Below are 23,189 nucleotides of genomic sequence, written 5' to 3' on the forward strand. Positions count from 1 at the left end.
GGCAGAGGAACAAAGGCTGCATGCTTGCCAAAGGGCTGTCCTTGGTAGGACCAGTGTTCCTAGGAACAGTAGGTGACATGGAGGGTCTCTGTGTCCCTGTAAGACAGGATGTTGTTCTTCTGGGATAAGGGAGGATCCAGGCTGGCCAGGCCCAGATGGTTACAAATCCCGGTAGCTGGGCTGCCTGCCCAGAAGGGAGCCAGAAGCACATGGTTGCAATGGGCCTAGGGATTTTTGCTAAGCAAGCAAGGCCCAGGCCCTCCATTATGTCAGATGGTGCTATGGAGAAAAAGCATAGAGAGGGTTGGAGTGCAGGGTGTTCTGCTGTTATAGATATGTTGGTAAGAGAAGGTTTCACTGAGAATGTGGCAGTTGAACAGAGATCCGAAGGGGGTGAAGGAGTGAGCACTGTGGATATGGGGCTAGGGAAGAGCATTCAAGGCAGGGGAAACAGGAGGTGCAAAGGCCTGGAGGTCAGAGCACACTTGGCATGTGTGGGTGGTGTGTGTGGAGTGGGGAGAGCACGGGGGATGTCTGAAGAAATGAGGTCAGTGAGGTAATGTGAGTGTGGTGGGCCTCTGGGCTATTGTAATGTTTATCCGAAGTGGGAAGCCACATTTTAGAAAAGGTACTGAATGGTTTATTTGGGATAGAAAAATAACCCAGAGTTTCCTTCTTACCAAGGAAGTAGAAAAGTTTAATAGAGCTGCAATGTTTGAAAAAGTTTCCCATTTGTTGATGGCGTTTCTCTTCCTTGTTTCCTTCGTTTCACTTAGCTGTTTCTGGGCCAATAGATTGTCTTTGCTTATTAAGGTTTAAATGGATAGCAGCTAAGCAATCAGTGGTAAAAAATCAAAGGAAAAAGAAATCCTGCTTATCTACTTATAATGTTTAGACATTCAAATTCAGAAATGCAAAAACCATCTATAAAAATTTTAAAGGAATATACATTTTCAGGATTGAGAAGAAACAAGGGCCTGACAGTTGAGTGGGTGTTGAACATGCTGAAGTTCCTGGATGCAATTTGAGTATCAGTCTTTTTTTCCTAGATTTTTGGGTTGGGTGGAATCTTGGCAAAATCAGTGGTGTATTGTCTTTTGAATTTATTTGTTTCAACGTGTAAAACAGAGCAACTAGAGAACAAGGGAAATAGGTTGTGAAACCTGCCAAGTGATCTAAAATCTGCTTGGGAAACTGAAACTTAAGCAATAACTCTTCCAAGAAACACACGTAAGTCAGTTCTCAACCTTGGCACTATTGACATTTGGGCTGGAGAATTCTGTGTTGTGGGAAGCTGTCCAGTGCATTCTAGGATGTTTAAGCAGCCAGCTTGCATATACCCACCAGATGTCAGTAGTACCCTGCTGTTGTGAGAACCAAAATTGTCTGCAGATGGTGCCAAATGTGACTTTTTTCTCCCTTGGCTCCCAAATCCTCCCCTCTCCTCTTATATCCCCCTCAGTTGGGAATCACTGCTGTAAATACTACCCTCACGTACATTCCTCATTTATTTGAATTAGGCCACATAGCACAGTCTCCAAGAGATTGGAGGTAGATTCCAGGTAGGAGAGCAAAAGTTGTATGCAAATCAAGAGAAGTTGGGGATGGCACTGGAGTTCAGGAGGTTCCTGGGTGAGAGAGTGGGTATCAAGGGGAATGTCAGAAAAGGCCTACTGCCTTCAGCATAGGGCTCCAGAGTGGAAGTGGCTGTTACCATGTTTGGTCTGGCTGGGGAAGAGATACAAAGCTATGGACACAGGCTTAGGGTGGGTAGTTCAAGCTGAGGCAGGCTGTAGGGTAGATGCCCTTGGTCCCAATACAGGTCCAGCTCTAGCAGCATATGGAGAATGGGGACATTGGTGGCCAGGGTGGTCCCCAAAGAGCTGGAGCCTACAGTGGTGTGTAGACAGCAATTAGCAAAGATCTGGGTTGGGACTCATATAACAGTAGGGAATGGCTGGAGCTGTGGTTTGGCCTGATTTAGGGGTACCTGAGAGACACTCCCTGGGCACTTGGAGGAGTCCTTGAGTGGGAGAATCTAAATAAGGACAGCAGCTGTGGTTCTGTCAGTCATTTACATGGGAGTAACAAGCTTCTGAAATTAGGCTGTCAATTTAAAGAGACCTCTTGGTAATGCCTGGAGATATTCATGTGTAAGTTTGGCAAAAGTATTTTCAACACCAAAGAGCATTCATTTTCCTGAATTTGCTGCATGTTTTTCTCTGCAAATATCCAGACTGTCCCACGCTTGGTTTTACTGAGTTCTGGAAAGTGCAGAGATCTCTTCTAGAATTGCGAGGAATGGGATAGAGAGATGGTATTAGGTTATAGCACACACTAAGTAACCGTGATCTCTGGAGATTGTCAAAGACACCTCTCACGAACACATTACATAATCCAGAGATTTATTTTGCATTAATGAGCTCAGCTTTCTGGGTTCAATGATGTATAGCAATGTCTGGGAAGAGTTGCCTAACAGTCAAAGAATTGACTAATTATCCAAGAATTATTTGCTTTTAATATTGCTGACTTTGGCAGAGTTGGCAGTGGTTAGACTTATTTTAGCACCACGCAGCCTCCTTACCCCAAATCAAGAACTTTAAGGTACTGTTTTTGTTAAATCTGATAAATCTCTTGTTTTAGTGATAGTGAAGTTGGGAAGATTGCTTCTCTGTAACTCTTATGCCTCCCCCTCAATGATACACATTTTGCTCACTTCAATTCCTATAGAATTTCAGTTAAAATCCAAAGCCTACCCAAGATTCCTGTGAATTCCATGGAGACTTGTATTCCGATGTATTAGGGGTCCCCACCAGGAAATGCAGGCAGCTCTAGAAGCTGGAAAAGGTACAAAAAGGATTGTCCCCTCCAGCCTCCAGAAGGAGTGTGGCTGCCAACAGCTTGATTTGAGTCCAGTGAAATCCATTTCAGACTTCTGACCTGCAGAACTGTAAGATAATAAATTTGTGTCATTTTTAGCCACCAAGTTTGTGCTAATTTCTTATAGCCACAATAGGAAATTAATACATCTTCTCTCAAATCCAAGAATAAAAACCAATAACATTGTTTCCTTGTGTTTCCTCTTAAAAATATTATTTGTTGTGCATTGCCTTTTAATAAAATGTCATAAGGGAAGGTGATTGCTGGGGCCGGCCCCGTGGCCTAGTGGTTAAGTTTGCCCACTCTGCTTTGGCGGCCCAGGGTTTTGCCGATTCACATCCTGGGCTCAGACACAGCACCACTCATCAGGCCATGCTGACGTGGTGTCCCACATGTCACAACTAGAAGGACCCACAACTAAAATATACAACTATGTACCAGGAGGCTTTGGGGAGAAAAAGGAAAAATAAAATCTTAAAAAAAAAAGTGATTGCTACAGATGGGCTCACAGATTATTTAGCATCCTGTTTATATTTCGTCATCTAACTGGATCAGTACCAGCACATGACTGAATAATAGTGCTTCAAACAAAATGGCATAAAACAAGAGAAACTACATGGGACAGTTTGACAATGAATTATATTTCAAACATCTTCATGGTGAAAGCTGAGCTTTAATTGACTGTGTGCTTGTTTTACCCTCTCTCTCTCTGACCAGATAGTGTGCTGCATGAGATTTTGGGAAAATGTCTGCTTTGTTCACTGATGGGTAACAGAATATGCCATCCCCAAATATACCACTATGGCATAAAGATTATTTTGAGCTGAAGGCAATTCTGAAGAAGCAGATGTAAGAAAAGCTCTCTGCCATCCCCCTATCTGCCTAAAAGCAGGACAGAAATTTGTAAAGATGTCACCCCTCCCCTCTCTACCAGGAAGGACAGAAGTTGAGCTCCTGGAACAACTCTAGGCCCTTATCAGCCCAGAGTCACTACTAGAGGAATCTATACAACAAACCTTAGTACCTAGCCCTTATCTTCCATTAGTTTCTCTCACGTAGTTATTTTGCTATCCTAGAAACTCAAAAGTTCTATTCCTTGGTCTTAGCAGTTCTCTAAAAATGTATTGTTGGTTTGTTAGGGTGCTGTATAAGCCAAGTTCTAACTACTCCTTTGAGTTTCTCATCACTAGGTACTCCCATGTTTATGTGTGATGCATATGTTAATAAACTTTGTTTTTTCTTGATACCCTTTTGTCTGCCTAATTTATAGGGCCCCAGCCAAAGAACCTAAGAAGGGTAGAGGAAAAAAAATTTTTTCCTCTCCTACATCACCATAGTATTTTTGGTATCTAGCACTGAAAACTATTTGTTGATAAAATGAATGAATTAAACATTTCATTTTATGTAAGTCCTTTGTTTTATTTGCTGCCTATCTACTCAACAAACTTTTTCCTACTATATAGCATTCACAGAGAAATGGTCCCATTCTCTCTCTCTTCCTTTCTCTCACACACAGAGACATATATATTGTTTCACTATTTTTTGAATGCAACTATTTTCCCAGGTTTGAGTAGTTATTCAAAAATTGCATCATTACAGTAAATTACATAACATGTTCTGAAAGCAGCAAGCAGGTAAGATGATTAGTATGTGTTAACATAAAATCAGGTGAAATAGGAAAGTGGTCGATACTTCAGTGCCTAGGATCATGTTCCACAGAGTTCTCAGTCAGCAGTGAGCCTCAGGGCCCTCCAGGGCTTTATTCATTTCTGCTTTCAATTTGTGAATGAACTGAAGGATTCTCATGGTTTCTGTGTCAAATGAATTTCTCTGAAGTTTCTTTAAAGCCAATTTCTCCAAAGACCTGATACTTTTATCTCTTAGAAAAGATGCGTTTTCTATTTCTGCTGCTTTTAAATAATGGATAATTGCATGGTCTTCAGATTTATTTTGAAATTCCTGAAATCGGCCATAGGAGAAATGTACCCTTTGCAGCTTTTCTTCTTCGAGTACTTTCATGGTTAACACTTTTTGATAAGTGTCTTCAGCTTTTCTGTGGTCACCTGCTTCTATATACATTTCTGCCAGGTCTACATAAGCAATATCAAGTGTGGGTTTTTCTTCCAGAGCAAATTCCAAATGAGATATGGCTAATCTTGCAATTCTCTCAACATTTTTTCTATCCTGTCCTCTAGGCTGCCAGTTTGCAGCTTTCTTCATTTGAATCACTTGTCCTCTGTAGCAAAGCCCTATCTGGTGATGCACGAAGGCAGAGGAGGGTGTTGCTTTCAAGGCCTTTTTAAAGAGCTGAAGAGCTTTATCCAGAGAGCCTTTTTTTCTGTAAAACTTGGCCGCATATCGAAGGACATAGGTCTGCGAGGACGTGTTGGTCAGCGCTTCTTCAATGTACTTTTCTCCTTCAGCTTCTTGTCCTACATCCTGAAGCTTCAGGGCAAGGAGAACCTTAATATATCCATCTTCTGAATTTAGCTTGACGGCCTGTTTTAGTGTGTTCAGACAGAATGCCTCACTCATCTGTGTTGCTCCAGGAAAGCCGTCCAGGCGATAGGCGGTGATTGCATACCCAGTGCTGAATTCAGGGTTTTCTGGGTCCACTTCCAGAGCCTTTTCAAAGCAGGCCTTGGCCCGTTTATAATTCTTTCCTCCACATTTCAGCAAGGCCCATCCTTCCTCACAGTCCATCTGAGGACAGTCGATTCTATAGCTGGAGGGATTTGCAAACTTCTTGCAAGTGTTCTCCACCTTGTCCAGGTAAGTCTGAGCTTCTGCCAGTCTGCCCATGTGGTAATACAGCCAGGCGTAGTTGCCCCAGGTAACCAGACTTCTCATGCCTGATTGGTCACCATGTTCTTCCTGGATTAAGTCTTCAGCTTCTCTCAAGCTCTTCAGGGCTTCCTCATTCTGGCCTTTCAGGTGTTTCACATAGGCCAGTAGGTTGTGTATTCCCACGTTGTATTTGGTGTCTAGGAACTCAATCTCATCGAAGATCCTGTTTTCCAAATCAGGCATTGCAGTGTCTTCAATTAGCAAATCCCATGTAAAGTGACATCTCAGCTGCTCCAGCCTGTCCTTGATCTGATCTCCATCCGCATTCTTACTGTAAAAACAAAAGCAGATTTTCTTTGTTAGGTGAGGAACAGCCAATAGAAAGAAGCCAGCTACAATGCCTCATATTTAGAGCTCAGCCTTGAACAGGGCACACCTGCTTTGATTTCCCTTAGGATCTCTATATGTCTGAGATCCACATAGACTTTGAATGCATTTGCTTGACTCTGTACAGTGGCTTCAGCTCTTTCTAGTCAAGTAACCTCTGTGTGCTTTGGACTTCATTTGTAAAAAGGGGATAATAATAGTACTTATTACATTGGGTTTGGTGAGGATTAATAAGCCTATATATGTAAAGCGCCTAGAGCATATTACATGCTATACAAGAGTTTCCTATTTTCCTATTAACTTAATTAGGACAGAGACCAGTTACAAATACCAAACCTTAGAAAACATTATTGACTTCAGGACGTTAGTCTGCAGATTATGCAATAAATTAAGACCACCTAAAAGAGATATTTAACCAATTTTTTTTCCACTTATTATTTGGAAATAATTCTAGATTCATAGAAAGTTGCAAAGGTGGTATATATGTTCAGTGTACCCTTTACCCAGTTCTCCCAATGATTATATCTTACACAACTATAGTACAATCTCAAAACTAGGAAGTTGACTTAATACAATATGTGTATAGTTCTGTGTCATTTAATCACATGAATAAATCCATGGAACTGCCACCTCGATCAAGATGAAGAAACTACCCCATCATCACAAACATCTCCCTTATACGATCACTGTATAGTCCCGCCTGTTGCCTCCCTACCTCCCCAAACATCCCTAGCCTCTGGTAACCACTAATTTGCTCTTCGTGTGTATAATTTTGTCATTTCAAGAATGTCATAGAAATGGAATTGTATAGTATGTGACCTTTTGAGGTTGGCTTTTTTCACTCATCATAGTGCCCTTTACATCCATCCAAGTTGTTGAGTTTGTCCATAGTTCATTCCTTTTTATTGGGGAGTAATATTCCATGGTATGGGTATACCACAGTTTGTTTAACTTGTCATCTGTTGTGGGACATTTCCGTTGTTTCCAGGTTTGACCTATTACAAATAAAGGTGCAGTGAACAGTTGAATACAGCATTTTGCGTGGACATGAATTTTCATTTCTCTGGGATAAATACCAGGAGTGTAATTGCTAGGTCACATGCTAAATGTGTGCTTAAGTTTCTAAGAAACTGCCAAACTATTTTCCAGAGTGACTGTATTATTTTACACTCCTACTAGCAATATATGGATGATCAAGTTCTCTGCATCCTTACCAGTATTTGGTATTTTCACTTTTCTTTTAAAATAGGTTTTCTAGTGATCTCTCATTGTGGTGTAATTTGCATTTTGCTAATGGCCAGTAGTGTTGAACATCTTCTCACCTGCTTATTTGCCATCCATATATCCTCTTTGGTGAAATATCTCTTTGCCTATTTTCTAATTGGATTGTTATTTATTGTTGTTTCAAGAATTCTTTATAGATTCTAGATATGAGTCCTTTGTGTGGTATCTTGTTTTCAAATATTTTCTTCTGGCAATGTAGCTTGTCTTTTACCTTTTAATAAGGTCTTTTGAAGAGCAAAAGTTTTTACTTTTAATGAAGTATAATTTATTGATTTTTTTCTCTTATGGATTATGCTTTTAGGTATCATGTCCAGGAACTCTTCACCAAGCCCTAGGTCCTGAAGATTTTCTCCTATGATTTCTTCTACAAGTTTTATAGTTTTACATTTTACATTTAAATCTGTGATTCATTTTTAGTTAGTTTTTGCCTATATATATATGTGAAGATTATGTCTGTGGCTCATGTTTTTGCCTATGGATATCCAATTGCTCCAGCACCAGTTGTTGAAAAGACTCTTCTTCCTCCGTTGAATTGCTTTTGCACCTTTGTCAAAAATCAGTTGGCAGTACTTGTGTGGGATTATATCTGGGTTCCTATTCTGTTCCACTGCTCTATGTGTTTCTCTTTCCACCAATACCATACAACCTTGCGTGTAATCAGTATTAAAATTGGTTAGGGTGATTCCTCTCACCTTATTCTTGTTTTTCAAAATTGCTATTCTAGTTCTTTTGCTTTTCCATATAAATTTTAGATTAATATTGTCTATATGTATAAAAAAATCATGCTGGAGTTATGATAGAAATTTTATATCAATTAGGGGAGAATTGACATTTTTACTATGTTGAGTCTTCTAATTCATAAACATGCTATATCTCTGTTTATCTTTGATTTCTCTCATCAGCATTTTGTAGTTTTAGGCCTTCAAGTCTTATACATGTTATATTATGTTTACACTAAAGTATGTTTTTTCAGCAATTTAAAATTATATTGTATTTTTAACTTCAATTTTCCACATGTTCATTGCTAGTATATAGAAATACAAGTAATTTTTGTGTGTCAGTCTTGTATTTGGCAACCTTGATGAACTCACTTGTTAGTTCTAGGAGTTATTTTGTAGATACTGTGGGATTTTCTATGAGAACATCATGGCATCTGTAAATAGGGACAATTTTATGTTTTCTTTCTGATCTGTATACCTTTTTTGCTTATTAGAGAACTTCCTTTAGCTATTCCTTTAGATAAGTTTGCTGGTGTGAAATCTCTTAGTTCTCCCTCATTTGAGAATTTCTTGATTTCCTCCTCATTCCAGAAGGATATTTTTGCTAGATATAAGATTCTGGGTTGAAAGTTCTTTTCCTTAAGCACTTAAAAAATGTTTTGCCCCTTTCTTCTAGACTCTATAGTTTCTAATGAGAAATTAGCTGCCATTAGAATTGTGGAGTTTTTTCCTGACAGGTAAGGTGTTTCTCTCTGCTACTTTCATGGAGTTTTTTCTTGGTCTTTAGTTTTCAGAATTTTGACTATGATGTGTCTTGGATTTTTGGAAGTTTATCATTTTTGGAGTTTGCTCAGCTGCTTGAAATTAGTATCAGATTGGATAATTTCTATTATTCTGTATTCAAGTTCATGAATTCCTTCCTCTGTTCTCTCCATCCTGCTCTTGAGCCAAATCATTGAATTTTCATTTTGGTTACTGTACTTTTCAGTTCTAAAATTCCCATTTGGTTCTTTATATATTCCTTTGCTGAGACTTTCTATATTTTCATTTGTTTCATGTGTCTTCATAATTGCTCATTGAAGCACTTTTATGATGGCAATTTTAAAATGCTTGTTAGACACTGCTAACATCTGTGTCATTTCAGTGTTGTTGTCTGATGATTATTCTTTCTCATTCACATTGGGATTTTCTTGGTTCTTGGTATGACAAGCAATTTTTAATTGAAACCTGGACATTCGTGTATTATATTACGAGACTTCAGGTCACATTTAAATCTAGTTTAGGAGGCCTCTTCTAATACCACTTTGCTAGGAGAAGAGGAAGGACATCTCATTCCACACTGCCGGGTCAAGGTGGAATCTAGTTTACCCACTTGTCTTTCATTAACACTTTATGGGGGACCTGGGCTCCTCATTGTTGCTGGATAGGGGTAGAAGTTCGGACTCCCTCCAGGCTTCGGCTCATACTACCCTGGCTGGGAGGGGCAGGTGTGCCTTGTTATTCTTCCCCATGTGGCCTTTAGTGAAGCCAGGAAGGGAGGTGAGTTGGTAAGTGTGGCCTTATTGCCTCTGGGTGGTGGTAAAAATCCTGAACTCCACTAGACTTCACTGAAACCTCTTCAGTGGGGAGTGGGAGGGCATCTCATTACTACCAGGTGGTGTTAATATCTAGACTCCCTTTGTGGTCTTCAGTGACACTGAAGAGAGAGGGACCCTTGTTACCCCCCATGAAAGTCTGTGCACCCCACTTGGCCTTCTCTGGTATCACCCTGGTTGGGGGAGGGGGAGGGTGAGAGTTGGGATGCCTAGCAGTAGCCTGGTTAAGGCAGAATTCTAGGCTCCCCACTCAGCCTTGTTGGCAGTTTTCAGAGTGGGGCTACAGTTTTTGTTTATTTGTTTATTTTTTCCTGTGCTGTTTGGCTGGAGTAGAATGGTTGTTGTTTATAAGTTACCGGTCTTGGTAGGCTGTCCCTTTTTTGGTCCTCTGGCTAGAGAGAGCAGCTTTTCATGGGACATTTCTGTCCATGCCTGTTGGCATTTCTAGGTTGCTGGCTTCTCCAGCACTCAGTCTGGGATATATACAGGAAAGAGAAGCCCACAAAACTCGCTGTTGTGTTGTTCCTTGAGTCCCAAGTTTCCTAGGTGGTCTGCTGCTTTTATCCACAGTTCAGTGTGTTCTTATATTTGTTTTACATTTTACGTAAGAGGTTTTTAACTGTATGTAGAAGGGAAATGGGAAATATACATCTACTCCATCTTTCTGGATGCAGAAGTCTGTTGCCCAAGTAGTAATATGGTTTATCCTACTGCCATCACTAGAATGGTGTCAAGAGAAATGACAATAACCGTTGTGCTTGAAGGTATGTGTGTATGTGTATGTGAGTTAGGTGGGGGAAAAGTGGTGTTATGTTTTTCCTGTGTTCTCCTTTTGCTCTGTAGGCAAGGCAATTGGTTTTGTTACTCAAAGGAAAGAGCACTTCCTCTTATGCCTTCTCTGTAGGATACTGACTTCCAGAATAGTCAGGCCTAACTGAGGTTTCAAATGGTAGAGCTGGATCAGGGAATGTGGGGATGCATTGATCTGGGACACATCATGGTGAATTTATCCAGCCAGTTTTTAGATGAAGTACTGAGGAGTGGTGGATTTCCCTCAGCATAGCAGGCTCTGCCCTAACAGTCCTAGGGCATTGGGGAAAGGAAACTGGGGAGAAGAAAACACTGTGCATGTCCAAGTAAGCCAAGTCAGAAATAGTTGCCTTTTACTGAGTAAGAATGTGGCCTGTGGATGACAGCTTCTGGTCATCTCAGTTACATTAGTCATTCTATACTTCCTGTGGGAAAGAGGCAGACTGGGTAGAGTACAATCTCAATGAGTAACTACCCTACCTTCCACTCAAATTAGATGACTTAAATGAAAAAAAAACCCAACCCAAACCCCCAAAACAAAAAAATATTAGATGATGATCTAGGAGACAATAGGTATATGCCTATATACAATTTAAAAACCCTTCCAACAAAGAAAAGCCCAGGACCAGGTGGTTTCACTGGTCAATTCTACCATGCATTTCAAGTGTCAGGAGAACAGCTAAGCTGGGAGAGAGGGAGAGAGCTGAGCTGCCAGCTGTCGAAGTAGCCAATTAAAGCAACAAGGCAGAAGTGAAAGAGTTAAACCTTTAATCCTTACTGTGATGATATAAGCAAGAGGATAAAACTGGAGAAAATGTTAACATCCCTGTTCCATTTCCCTCAACAGAACAGCACACAAGTTGAAGGTCAGGTTGATCAGCACAGCCATGGCAGAGAGCTGTGAACAAAAGTCTCTGGCAATTTATGGACCCTGAAGTGGGGGAAGTGTGAAGGGAAGGGCTAGGAGTGGAAAAGTACAGGATACTGAGTCAGAGTGGGGAAAAGTGTCTTCAAGTTTTCCTCTCTTCCCCACTGTAAGGAGGTCTCAGCTGAGTGCTTGAAGGAGACCTCTGCCCAAGGCCTCAGAAAGAGACCAAGGGATAAAGCCACCTGGGCTAGGAATGCAACTATGTGAAGAGCATAATGAGCCAGGGGGGCCTGAGTCCTTGACTACAACTGTCTTTACAGACTGCAGTTTATTGGCTATACACCAGGTCTGTGTGGGGAAGGCAGCTTTCCTTCGTGAGGCCTGTCAGGTAAAACCTTTGTAATTATCTACGGTCAGGCCTGAAAGATCACAGGTAGATTTTAAACCAGGAGTTCAACTCCTTGTAAACAAGAATTAAAACCAATTCTAAGGCTCCAAAAATTAAAGAGGAAGAACACTGCACTTCGAAACTCATAAATTCTATGAGACCATCATACTAAAACTGAAGACAAAAACAAAAAAATTAAACTACAGATGAATTTTTAATGAATATTGATAGAAAATGGTCAACAAAATACTAGCACACTGAAGTTAGCATGTTAAAAGGATTATATACCATGACCAAGTGGGATTTATTCCTGGAATGCAAAAATGGTTCAGTGAAAATAAATCAATTTAATGCACCACATTAACAAAATGAAGGGGAAAAAACCCCACATGATCATATCAATTAATGTCGAAAAAGCATTTGATACCCTTTATATATATTGTATAAAAATTTAATACCCTTTAATAATAAAAACACTCAACAAACAAGGATAGAAGGTATCTACCTCAAATAATACAGGCCATATATTGAAAACCCACAGCCACCATCATAGTCAATGGTGAGAGACTGAAAGCTTCTCTAAGATCAGGAGCAAGGCAAGGATGCTCACTTTTGCCACTTCTATTCAACATAGTACTGGAAGTCCTAGCCAGAGAAATTAGTCAAGAAAAAGAAAGAAAACACATCTAAATTGGAAAGGAAGAAGTAAAATTATCTCCATTCACAAGCAATGTGATCTTGTATGTAGGAAATCTTCAAGATTCCGCACAAAAACTGTTAGAACTAATAAATGATTTCAGCACAATTGCAGTATACAAAACCAACACGCAAAAATCAGTTTTGTTTCTATACACTACTAATGAACAGTCTAAAAAGAGAATTAAGAAAGCAGTCCCATTTATAATAGACCAAAAGGAATGAAATACTTAGAAATAAACTTAACCAAGGAGGCAGAAGGCCTGTACACGAAAACTACAAAACATTGCTGAGAGACATTAAAGAAGACACAAAGGGGAAGGCATCCTGTGTTCATGGACTGGAAGGCTTAATATTGTTATTATGTCAATACCACCCAAAGCAATCTACAGCTTTAATGCAGTCCCTATCAAAATCCCAATGATGTTTTGTGCAGAAATAGAAAAATGCATTGTAAAATTCATATGGAATTTCAAGGGATCTTGAATAGCCAAAATGATCTTGAAAAAGAACAAAGTTGGAAGCCTCACACTTTCTGATTTCCAAACTTACTACAAAGCTACAGTAATCAAAACAGTGTTGTACTGGTATAAAGACAGACATATAGACAAAAGAAATAGAATGAAGAGTCCAGAAATAAAACCTCACATATATAGTTGTATTAGTCATCTAGGGCTACCATAACAAAGTACTACAGACTGAGCAGCTTAAACAACAGAAATTTATTTTCACACATTTGTGGAGGTTGGAAGTCTTAGATCAAAGTGCCCACTAATTCGATTTCTGGAAAGGGCTCTCCTTCTGCATCCATATATGTTCTTTCCTCTATGGTGCATGGAGAGAGAGTGCTCTTCCCTCTTCTTACAAGGACATCAGCCCTATGAGATTAAGGCCCCACCCTTATGACCTCACCTAACCTTTATTTATTTATTTATTTATTAAAAGATTTTATTTTTCCTTTTTTTTCCCCAAAGCCCCCCGGTACATAGTTGTGTATTTTTAATTGTGGGTCCTTCTAGTTGTGGCATGTGGGATGCCACCTCAGCATGGCTTGACGAGCGGTGCCATGTCTACGCCCAGGATTTGAACTGGCGAAACCCTGGGCCGCCAAAGCAGAGCGTGTGAACTTAACCACTCAGCCATGGAGCTGACCCCTCACCTAACGTTTATTACCTCCTTCCAGGCCATATCTCCAAATACAATTACACTGGGGGTTAGGGCTTCAACATATGATTTTGGGAGGGGGGGAAGGGGGACAATTCAGTCCATAACAATGTTCAAATGATTTTTGACATGTATCATGGCCATTTAATGCAGAAAGGTCAGTGTTTCAATGAATGGTGTTGGGAAAACTGGATAACTGCATGCCAGAGAATGAAGCTGAACCCTTACCTTACTCTCTATATGAAAAAATGAACCCAAAAGATCAGAGACCTAAATGTAAGACCTAAAACTATAAAAATCTTAGAAGAAAACATAGGGAAAAAGCTTCATGACATTGGATTTGGTAACAATTTCTTGAATATGACACCAAAACACGGGCAACAGGAGTAAAAATAGGTAAGTTGGACTTCATCAATATAAAAACTTTTGTGCAGGGGCCAACCCCATGGCCAAGTAGTTAAAGTTCCATGTGCTTCACTTCAGCGGCCCAGGTTCACAGGTTTGGACCCTGGGCGCAGAGCTACTCCACTCATCAGCCATGCTGTGGAGGCATCCCACATAGAAAATAGAGGAAAACTGGCACAGATGTTAGTTCAGGGACAATCTTCCTCACCAAAACAACAACAGCAAAAAAACTTGCGTGCATCAAAGTGCACAATAGAGTGAAAAGAAAACTCATAGAATCGGAGAAAATATTATAAATCATCTATCTGATAAGAGATTAATATGCAGACTATATAAAAAACTCCTGCAACTCAACCACAAAAAACAAACAACTGAGTAAAAAGTGGGTAAAGAATTTGAATAGACATTTCTTCAGAAAAGATATACAAACGGCAATAAGCACATGAAATGTGCAATATCACCCATCATTAGTGAAATGCAAATCTAAACCATAATGTGATACTACTTCACACCCATTAGGATGGCTATTATCAAAAAACAAAAAGGAAAAGAAAAGAAAACAACAAGGGTTGGCAATGATGTGGAGAAATTAGAACCTTTGTGCATTATTAGTTGGAATGTAAAATGGGGCAGCTGCTGCGGAAAATTTCCTCCAAAAATTAAATATAGAATTACCATATGATTCAGCAATCCCACTTCTGGGTATATACTCAAAATGAGTGAAAGCAGGGACTTGAACAGATATTTGTATACGTACATTCATAGCAGCATTATTCACAATAGCCAAAAGGTGGAAGCAACACAAGTATCCATCAATGGATGAATGGATAAACAAAATGCGGTATATACATACAATAAATATTATTCAGCCTTAAAGTGGAAGGACATTCTGACACATGCTACAACATGGATGAACCTTGAAGACATTATGCTAAGTGAAATAAGCCAGTCACAAAAGGCCACATATGGTATGCTTCCATTTATATGAAATACCCACAATAGGCAAATCCATAGAGATAGAAAGCAGATTAATAGTTGCCAGGGCCTGTGGTGAAGGATGAGTAGAGAGGAAATGCTTAATGGTGTGGGGTTCCCCTTAGAGTGATGAAAATGTTCTTGAAGTAAACACTGGTGACGGTTGCACAACATTGCAAATGTGCTAAATACTACCAAACCATATACTTAAAAATAGTTAAAAGGGGGCTCGACTGGTGGCAGAGTAGTTAAGTTCCTACACTCCACTTTGGTGGCCCAGTGTTTGTGGGCCCGGATCCTGGGCGCAGATCTACACATGGCTCATCAAGCCATGCTGTAGTGGCGTCCCACATACTAAATAGAGGAAGATTGGTACAGATGTTAGCTCAGGGCCAATCTTCCTCACCAAAAATATAGTTAAAATCGTAAGTTTCATCTTACATGTATTTTATCATAGAAAAAAATCATATTACGAACCTGAACAGAAATTTTACAAATTATATATATATTTTTTTTTCTAGTACATGTTGAAATAAATATAAAAGCATTAAAACGTAAAAGCTAATGAGTATGCCATCTGAAATGATTTCATGAACTCCCACTGGTACCCTTTAAGAAATGTTGGTTTAAAGGTTCAGTAAAGTATCATTGAAGAGAGGCTCTGGTTCATGTCTCAGCTGTATCACTTATTATCTGTGTGATCTTAACTTTTCTAAATCTAAGATTCGTTATTGCACAATCTGTATGAGTACCACGTCACAGGTTTCTTTTGAGGGCTAAAGATAATAATTTACTTCCTACTTTTAGAGGGCAGGCTGACACTTAATAAGCATTCAGGAAGTGATGGCTACTTTTATATTATTACTTTTTAAATTATCGACAATTTTATCTGTCTATGGGCCAAAGAGGGGGAGGAGAGTTGATCATAGGCTCGTAATTGTGCATTTTCTGGAACTTTTGCCCCTTCAAAATTTTGCTGACTGGAGTACTGAGGGGAAATTTGCAGGTCAATATTAATTAATGTGTTTTTTTTAATCTGCTGACATCGGGAGTTATTTGAATCAAGAGTCAATTTGGACAGTATAGAAATTCCCACATTAGGCCCTTTAGCTAAGGAAGGTGTGGATATTTCCAAGCACAGAACTTCGGCCAAGCCCTATGGAAGGAGGATATCAAGGATCTGCAGAGCACTTGGCTTCCCCAGGGAGAGGTAATCTGCTAATCTTAAATCCAGTAAGATTGAGAAGACCTGACCCAGCAGTGGAGATAGTGAGACCAGAAGCCTACAGAGAAAGGCCTTGCTCTCTAAGCAGTGACCTGCTCCCACCACATCCCCAGGATATTTCCCTCAAGACATCTAAGAGACTCCACAACTGCGGCTCAAACAGCTGTGTGGGTCCTACTTCTCCTCCATGGTGAGGAGCCTGCAGAAAGCAATGGCTCTATCCAAACTGTCCATGCCCTCCTTTGGTCAGGCAGAAATGAGTTTGGTGAAAAATAATTTCAAAGACTGAGATCATTTTCTGTCTTCCTGCAACACTCTTTTCCCACTTCCCTTGCTTTCTTTGGGCTTTAACATGTGGTAAGCTTCCTCAGGGCGATGCTAACAAAAATAAAAAATGCCTGAATTAATAAAACAGTTTACGTGCGTGTGTGAATCTGCATCTGTGTGTCCACACACACACATTCAGTCCATAAGCAGGTGCTCAAATAGAAGAGTAAGGAAACTTGACATCACTGAAAGTAAGTCTGTTGAGATAGCATTGATTAACATTTTTAAAAAAATTTTAGACAGAAAGGCAGAGAAGTGGAGAAATCCTTACCTCATGGTTGCTATGAATTAGGCAGTAGTTCTGCAGTGTTTTGTTTAGCTGAATGGGCTCTTCTGTGATCTTGCCAGCCTGTCTTGTGGATTTGCAGATATATTTAAGCCCCAGGGACATATATAAGGGAGATAAACAGCATCTAATGATGCAACCTGTGGGCATGTTGTTGTGGAGATAAATTGGAAACCGAGATGAAAACTGAAAGTAGAAAGTGCAACTAAAGTTGGCACAGTTTCGCCTTGTGGGAAATGAAACTTAAACAGCAATTACTTTCATTGTTCTATTTTGAAAACTGATTGAGAAGACGCTGGTGAAAAACAGTTTTATTGATGTGCTAATTCTTTTCTCAGGCTCTACAAGGCCTTGTAGAAACCTGGGAGCTAGGAGATGCCAGTTATGTAGAGTCCACTGAACCTAGAGCCAGGGAGACACGTGAAAATTGGCTGTGTCAGTTTGCCAAGGTCATAACCCCTTATCTGTGCCTCTATTTGCTTACCCTGAAACAGAGGTTGTTCTTTTTATGGTATAAAATTCTGCAAATCACTAAACTGGAGTCTTAACCCAAATTTGCCCCAATTCTCTGAGAGGGTGTATCTTACTAATTATTCTGTGCCTTTGCATACCCATCTGGAGAATGGTCAGTGACAAGAAGAGGCCTGTAACCTCTTCGTTATTCATAGGAACAGAGAAAACATACATGCTAGCATCTTGAGACTTCAAACCACCAAATGACATTCAGGCCTAATGAAAATACTTTCTTATTTTTAATGTTTTCTACTGTAGTCATCTAAAGTATTCTTATTTACCAGACATGATTGTCATACCTATGCCAGAACATTTTCCAGTCCTGTAGGTGCCCATGGCACCCAGTCTTGGCCTACCTCAACCTGCCCCGTGTAACCTTCTGTAGTCATGGTATTTGTAGTAAGAGGTTCAGAGGAATGAGTGGTGAGACTGGGGTCCTGGGTACAAGTTAGGCTCCTATTACTGGTGTCTGACAAGCTCCTGTTTCTCCCTACTTTTCATTGGAAATTGTCCCACTCTCCTTATATGTAGTAAAGTGATGATTCCCCAGCAGCTTTTGCAAAGCAAACTTATCCCTAAGCACAGTTAATTTAATCATGGGAAAACCCCCTTATTGAGAGGAGACAATTAGACTTGCTTCCCTGGAAAGCTGAATCTGGGAAGTGTTGGACCTGTGACATATGTATTTGGGTACCATTGTCAGCCATGTTTTTCCATGTGGCCTGAAAATAATAAAAACAGGAAGCTTGTTCACAGAGTAGAATATCAAGTGGCTGAGCTGAGAGAAATAGAGAATTTGAGATGAGTTGGAAGGTTCTGATGATGCCTTTTGTTCACAGCTTGAGCATCAAAAGTCAAGGGGCAAGGACCTTGTGCAGTGTCTTACAGGGTTTCCAGGTGAGTGATGAATTGTTTGAAAACAGATTACCAATGACTAGACCTCAGACCATATTGAGGGCGGTTCCTAGTACTGCAGAAACCCATGGACTGGCCAGGGTTTGGAACCAGATCGGCCTCATACCCTAAAGGAGAGCTTCAGCTGGTCGTTGCCTATCCTGGAGGTTGGTGTCTGGATTCTGGATGACTGCACAGAAAAGGGAGAATTGTGGGAGATAGCCCCATCTTCCGTTAGCCTCCTATATGTATATAAAAGGAATCTACTATAAAATATAAAATGTACTCTTAATTTAGTGACCAGGATTCTGGTTGTTACTTTTGGTGTCAGCTTGACAGAATTAAACAATCCCCCTGGTTCAGGAATGAAGGAAGTAGGCCAAATACCAAAAAAGCCTCTTAGATCCCTGATCACTTGGGCAGGAGGAGAAGCAAGGAGCTATGGTTTGGCATAGAGAGCCCTCTGTTGCTCTAGCATGGACACCCATGTTCTGAGTCAAATTCCCACTCAACCTTAACTGTTGTTCTTGGAACTTGAGTTTAAATAATTAGCAACTACCTGGCACCTAGAGCGTACAAGTAAGAGGTGACTATTATTATTAATATTTCCAGTCATCAAGTTAAATAATGCTTTCTTCATAAAAAGCTGCCCGTACTTTGTCATAAAATGAGAAACAGAAGAGGAGCAGCTGCAAGAATGTTTTCCTCTGAGAAACACTTAATCGGACTCACTGCCACATCTCAAAAGTTTCTTCTCATCCCTCCTGCCCAGCTCATCTCCCATCTCAGCCCTTACGAATTCTATAAGCTTCCACTGAGACATCCTGAACTAGTCAGAAAGTTCTGCACGAATAAAAGTTTCTGAATAAATAAGACAGGTTTATCCATGTATTCTGATCAGTGTTCGGGCTATAAGCAAACGCTGAAATAAGTGAATTAGAAAACCTCTCCTTTTTGGGAGCAAGGTGTCTTTGGAATTCTTGTGGAGAAAAGCAATTGGTTTTCTAATTTTCCACTGCACTAGATAGAATGCAGAGAAGCAGACAAAATGTTTACCTTGTCATTGCTGTGAATTTGGCAGTGGTCCTGGTTCTGTGGCACTCTGGCTCAGGCAGATTAGGTTTTCAGAATCTTGCCCATTGTTCCCTTGGGATAAGCAGAGCCATGAGGGACACAAGACAGGACAGCTTTAAGGAGAGAGGAAGCAGCCAACAAAGTCTGCTTGTAGCTGACTGTGTGTGCGTATCTGCTGATATTGCAGTTAGGAAAGAAAAGAAGAACTGGAGAAAGTGAATCTTTTAGAAAATGAAATTTCAGCACTAGGCTCTCAGTCCATTCCCTGGAGTCTAGGACCGGCTTTCTGAGCTATGTAAGCTACTTCACTTCTGTGAGTGTCTGTTTCCTCAGCTGACAAACAAGTGATTTGGAATAGATTATCAGATCTCAGCCCTTACTGCATAGTGGAAAAATCTAGGGAGCTTGTAAGAATAATGCTAACTAGACCCCATCCCAGACCAACTGAATACGTCTCTGGGAGTGAACCCCAAGTCTCAGTATTAAAACGAAACCCTCAGGTGATTTTGATGTACACCTGGGCTGGAACCAGGGCCTAGATGATCCCTGGTGTCTGTTGTATGACCAGAATTCTCTGACTGGGTGATCTCGGGCTCAATCCCTGGACCTATTTCCCTTTCCCTGAGGCCCAGAGTCAGTATCTTCATTACTCTGTCCTTGTTTCCCCACCTGTGTAGTGGGCAATTAAGTCCTCAGTCTCTTCCTGATTCACAGGGTGGCATGGAAAAAGAATGGAATTCCAAGTGTTTTGACCACTATATAAAAAGCATGCTCTTGGTTTTTGAGATTGTTCCTAAATACTTTCTATCACATCCATGGAGAAAGACTCAAAGACACAAGAAGTCTTTTCTTGTGGATGGTCCGATGATTTTCATATCTTCTCATGGGTCTCCAAGGGTCCACTCAGCCCACCTTGACCCTTAGTTTGGCTTACTGCAACATATTCAAGTACTAACTCAACTTTTATCAGTCTCTTTTTTATCATTCTCTGCCTTCAGGCTTATTTTGAGACAGTTACAGACTCAAAGGAAGTTGCAGAAAGAGTCGTATGTACCTTTCACCCAACCCCCCCAATAATGACATCTTGTATAAATGTAGTACAATATGAAAACCAGGAAAATGACACTCTTACTGTATGTACATTTTAAAGATAAAATATATCATGAGTTTGTCTTACAAATTCAAGTTTATATGATTTTTATTTAACCTAATTGATCTCACTTCTGTGTATCTTTCCTCCCAAACTGAATATCTCACTTCTAAGTGATACCAACATTCATGTTATCTATTCCACAATACACTAACAAATAGTCTCAGTATAACAAAATTAACAAAACCCATTAAAATGATTGCTGAGTAGAGTTTAAGATTTTTTTTGCTGGTCTTTTTATCCAAATGATATATTCTTCTAAAGATTTGAGTCAAAGTGTATAGAAAATCACTTGGATTCCTTCTTCTCTATGTAGTTTTATCCTCTATCTCGTCTATATTTTGGTTTGTTTGCTTCATTTTGATTTACTAATGTTTAGATATTGCTTTTTGACCTTTTTATCCTAACATTGTATTATAAACATTGTCAAACGTAGGGAAAAGTTGAGAGAATTTTACAATGAACATTAATTTACTCACTACCTAGATTCTACAGTTAACATTTTACTATATTTCCTTTATTACCTATCTTTCATCCATCAGTTTCTCTATCCATCAATTTATCTTTTTTTGTTGTTGAGTAAGAAGGCAATCAGTATGATTAATTGATAAAACATTTCAGCATGCACATTGTTATGACTTGAGTCATATGTTGTTTACAAGGAAAAGATAATTTCCTGCTCTATTAGTTTTCTTCTGGTTAAATCTAATAAGTCTATTCTTTGTTTAGTATCAACAAAGTTGAAAAGGGTGTTACTTATGTGTTCCTTAAGTGTTGTCTAAATGAGCCACTCATACTCCCCTAGCCTCTGCCATTGGTCAATTCCAGCTCTGAGGGATCAAGGTCACATAAGTCAGCCTTACAATTTCATGACCTGTAGAAGTAAATCCCTCCCTGGTATTTTATTTATTTATTTATTTTTTAAAGATTGGCACCTGAGCTAACATCTGTTGCCAATCTTCTTCTTTTTTTTTTCTTCTTCTTCTTCTCCCCAAAACCCTCCAGGACATAGTTGTATATTCTAGCTCTAGGTCCTTCTGGTTGTGCTATGTGAGATGCCACGTCAGCATGGCTTGATGAGCAGTGCCATGTCTGCACCCAGGATCTGAACTGGCAAATCCCTGGGCCACAGAAGCAGAGCGTGTGATCTTAACCATTCAGCGACAGGGCCCAAGCCCTCCTCAGTATTTTAAAAAATTCTTCGTAGGCTTTATCTTCCCATGGGTTCCTCTATCTCAGGCCTTCTATTGCTACAGAAGTTGTTTCTGTGTTTTTCCAGTTTTGTCAACAGCTAAGTTCCCCAAGTTACTTAAAGGAAGTTTCAGCAGCACTTAACAGTTCTTCAGAGTTGTTTTTCACATCTGTTCCAGGAAGATGAGCACTCACCAGCCAGCCTGAACTGCTCCAAAACCCACCACAAGAATGATACCTGTGCAGATGGGCCAAGAAGTACCTAAAAAGTTACCTTTACTTTATTTTAATGCTAAGATCTCCACCGCAGGAGGAGCTCAAACCTTATTAGCATAGCATCTGACATATATGAAAGCATGATTTCAAACTACGTCTCTGTAAGCTTATACCCACCACTACATGTGATGATGAAAGTTCCATTTTGAATATTCATTCCTCACCTGAGATAAAGACACCTGCTTTCCCTTGCTTGGGGAGCCACGGCTTTGGAAAAGATTCCCCATGGTCTCTTTATGTGCTGCAAATAAAATTTACTTTGTTTGACAACTTCTTCTGGTGAAGGCTTTGATTTCAACTCATCAGGAAATGAACTCACTTTGGTTCAGTAACACTTACACCCAAACAGAGAATACACATCTTTTAAAAATTTCACAAATAAAATACACTCAAAGACTTCATTAACTAATGAAGTTTTTAACTTTACTGAATATTTTTGTTGCAAATATTTTAGGGAGACAAAGGAGAAGATTATATCACACACCACACAGCAAGCACTTAACTGCATTGAGGTATTTTATCTCATTTTCAGCTTGCACATTCTAAACAGTTTTTTCCCTTGCTTTATCTTTCCCCAATACATTGTAACTTTTCTTTGGTGTGAGTAGATGCCCAGGAGTGTGTTTGGAACACGTAGATCCTTTGTGATTGCCAGTAGCGTGAAAAATGTAAACACAAAATTTGAATTTATTCTGAGCTTACAGACTTGGCTCACTGACCAGGAGGTCGTGGCTACAGCAGGGCCTTGGGAAATAGAATTCAGGGTAGAATTGTAGTGAACTCCTGAAGCCCTCTTCATCTCTCTAAGTCTGTCTTTGCTCATTTGCTTTGGTCTTAGATCTTCTAGGTCAACACCCCTAGCCACATGAAAGAGGAACCTCCCTTTTTTTCTTTAATTGTGAATGGGTAGTAGTTTCATGAATTCTCCAAATACAGAATATGTGTGTGCACAAATATGGAGGAATGTGCCTATGTGAGCCCAAGAATCAATGTGTGTGTGTAGAGATGCATGATACATGTATATATGAACAGCCCGTGCTCTTGGTTCAGCATAGAACTATCTCCAGAAATTCCTGCTTTGAGTGTGTGAACTGACTGGCAGGAGTGCCTTTGGACTAATGTGTGGACGTCATGTGGGTGCATGCCTGCAGATGTATGAGTATGTGCTCAGAGCTATACTGGCATGTGACCCTGTGTGCTGGGCCTAGGAGGAGAAGGCTGAAACTTTCCCTGTTTCAGACACCTCTGTTCAGGAGACCAGCTATGCTGAGGATGGAAGCTGCTCATTTCAAATG

The 23,189-nt window shown here is 40.0% G+C and overlaps 1 protein-coding gene and 1 long non-coding RNA gene across 3 annotated transcripts in view; one reads left to right on the forward strand and one right to left on the reverse strand.

The window, feature by feature from the left end:
* The window catches only part of LOC111773897 (uncharacterized), a 23,381-nt gene extending 1,217 nt beyond the window's left edge, over positions 1-22,164 (forward strand). The window contains exons 2-3 of the long non-coding RNA XR_002808598.2: positions 18,149-18,206; positions 21,798-22,164. This is a non-coding gene — a long non-coding RNA (uncharacterized lncRNA). The remainder of the gene's footprint in view (positions 1-18,148; positions 18,207-21,797) is intronic.
* Positions 4,279-23,189, reverse strand: part of LOC100059068 (interferon-induced protein with tetratricopeptide repeats 5-like) — a 78,220-nt gene continuing 59,309 nt past the window's right edge. Inside the window, exons 1-2 of one of the 2 annotated variants that reach the window (XM_023642993.2) lie at positions 16,782-17,003; positions 4,279-5,998 (exon numbers count right to left, since the gene is read on the reverse strand). In XM_023642993.2, coding sequence (XP_023498761.1) covers positions 4,609-5,998; positions 16,782-16,786 — 1,395 coding nt within the window. In that variant the 5' untranslated portion in view covers positions 16,787-17,003 and the 3' untranslated portion in view covers positions 4,279-4,608. Of the gene's footprint in view, positions 5,999-16,781; positions 17,004-23,189 lie in introns of those variants that run through there. The other variant, XM_070224511.1, reaches the window with a different exon arrangement.

Source organism: Equus caballus, chromosome 1 (assembly GCF_041296265.1).
Source record: "Equus caballus isolate H_3958 breed thoroughbred chromosome 1, TB-T2T, whole genome shotgun sequence".
NCBI classification, from domain to species: Eukaryota; Metazoa; Chordata; class Mammalia; order Perissodactyla; family Equidae; genus Equus; species Equus caballus.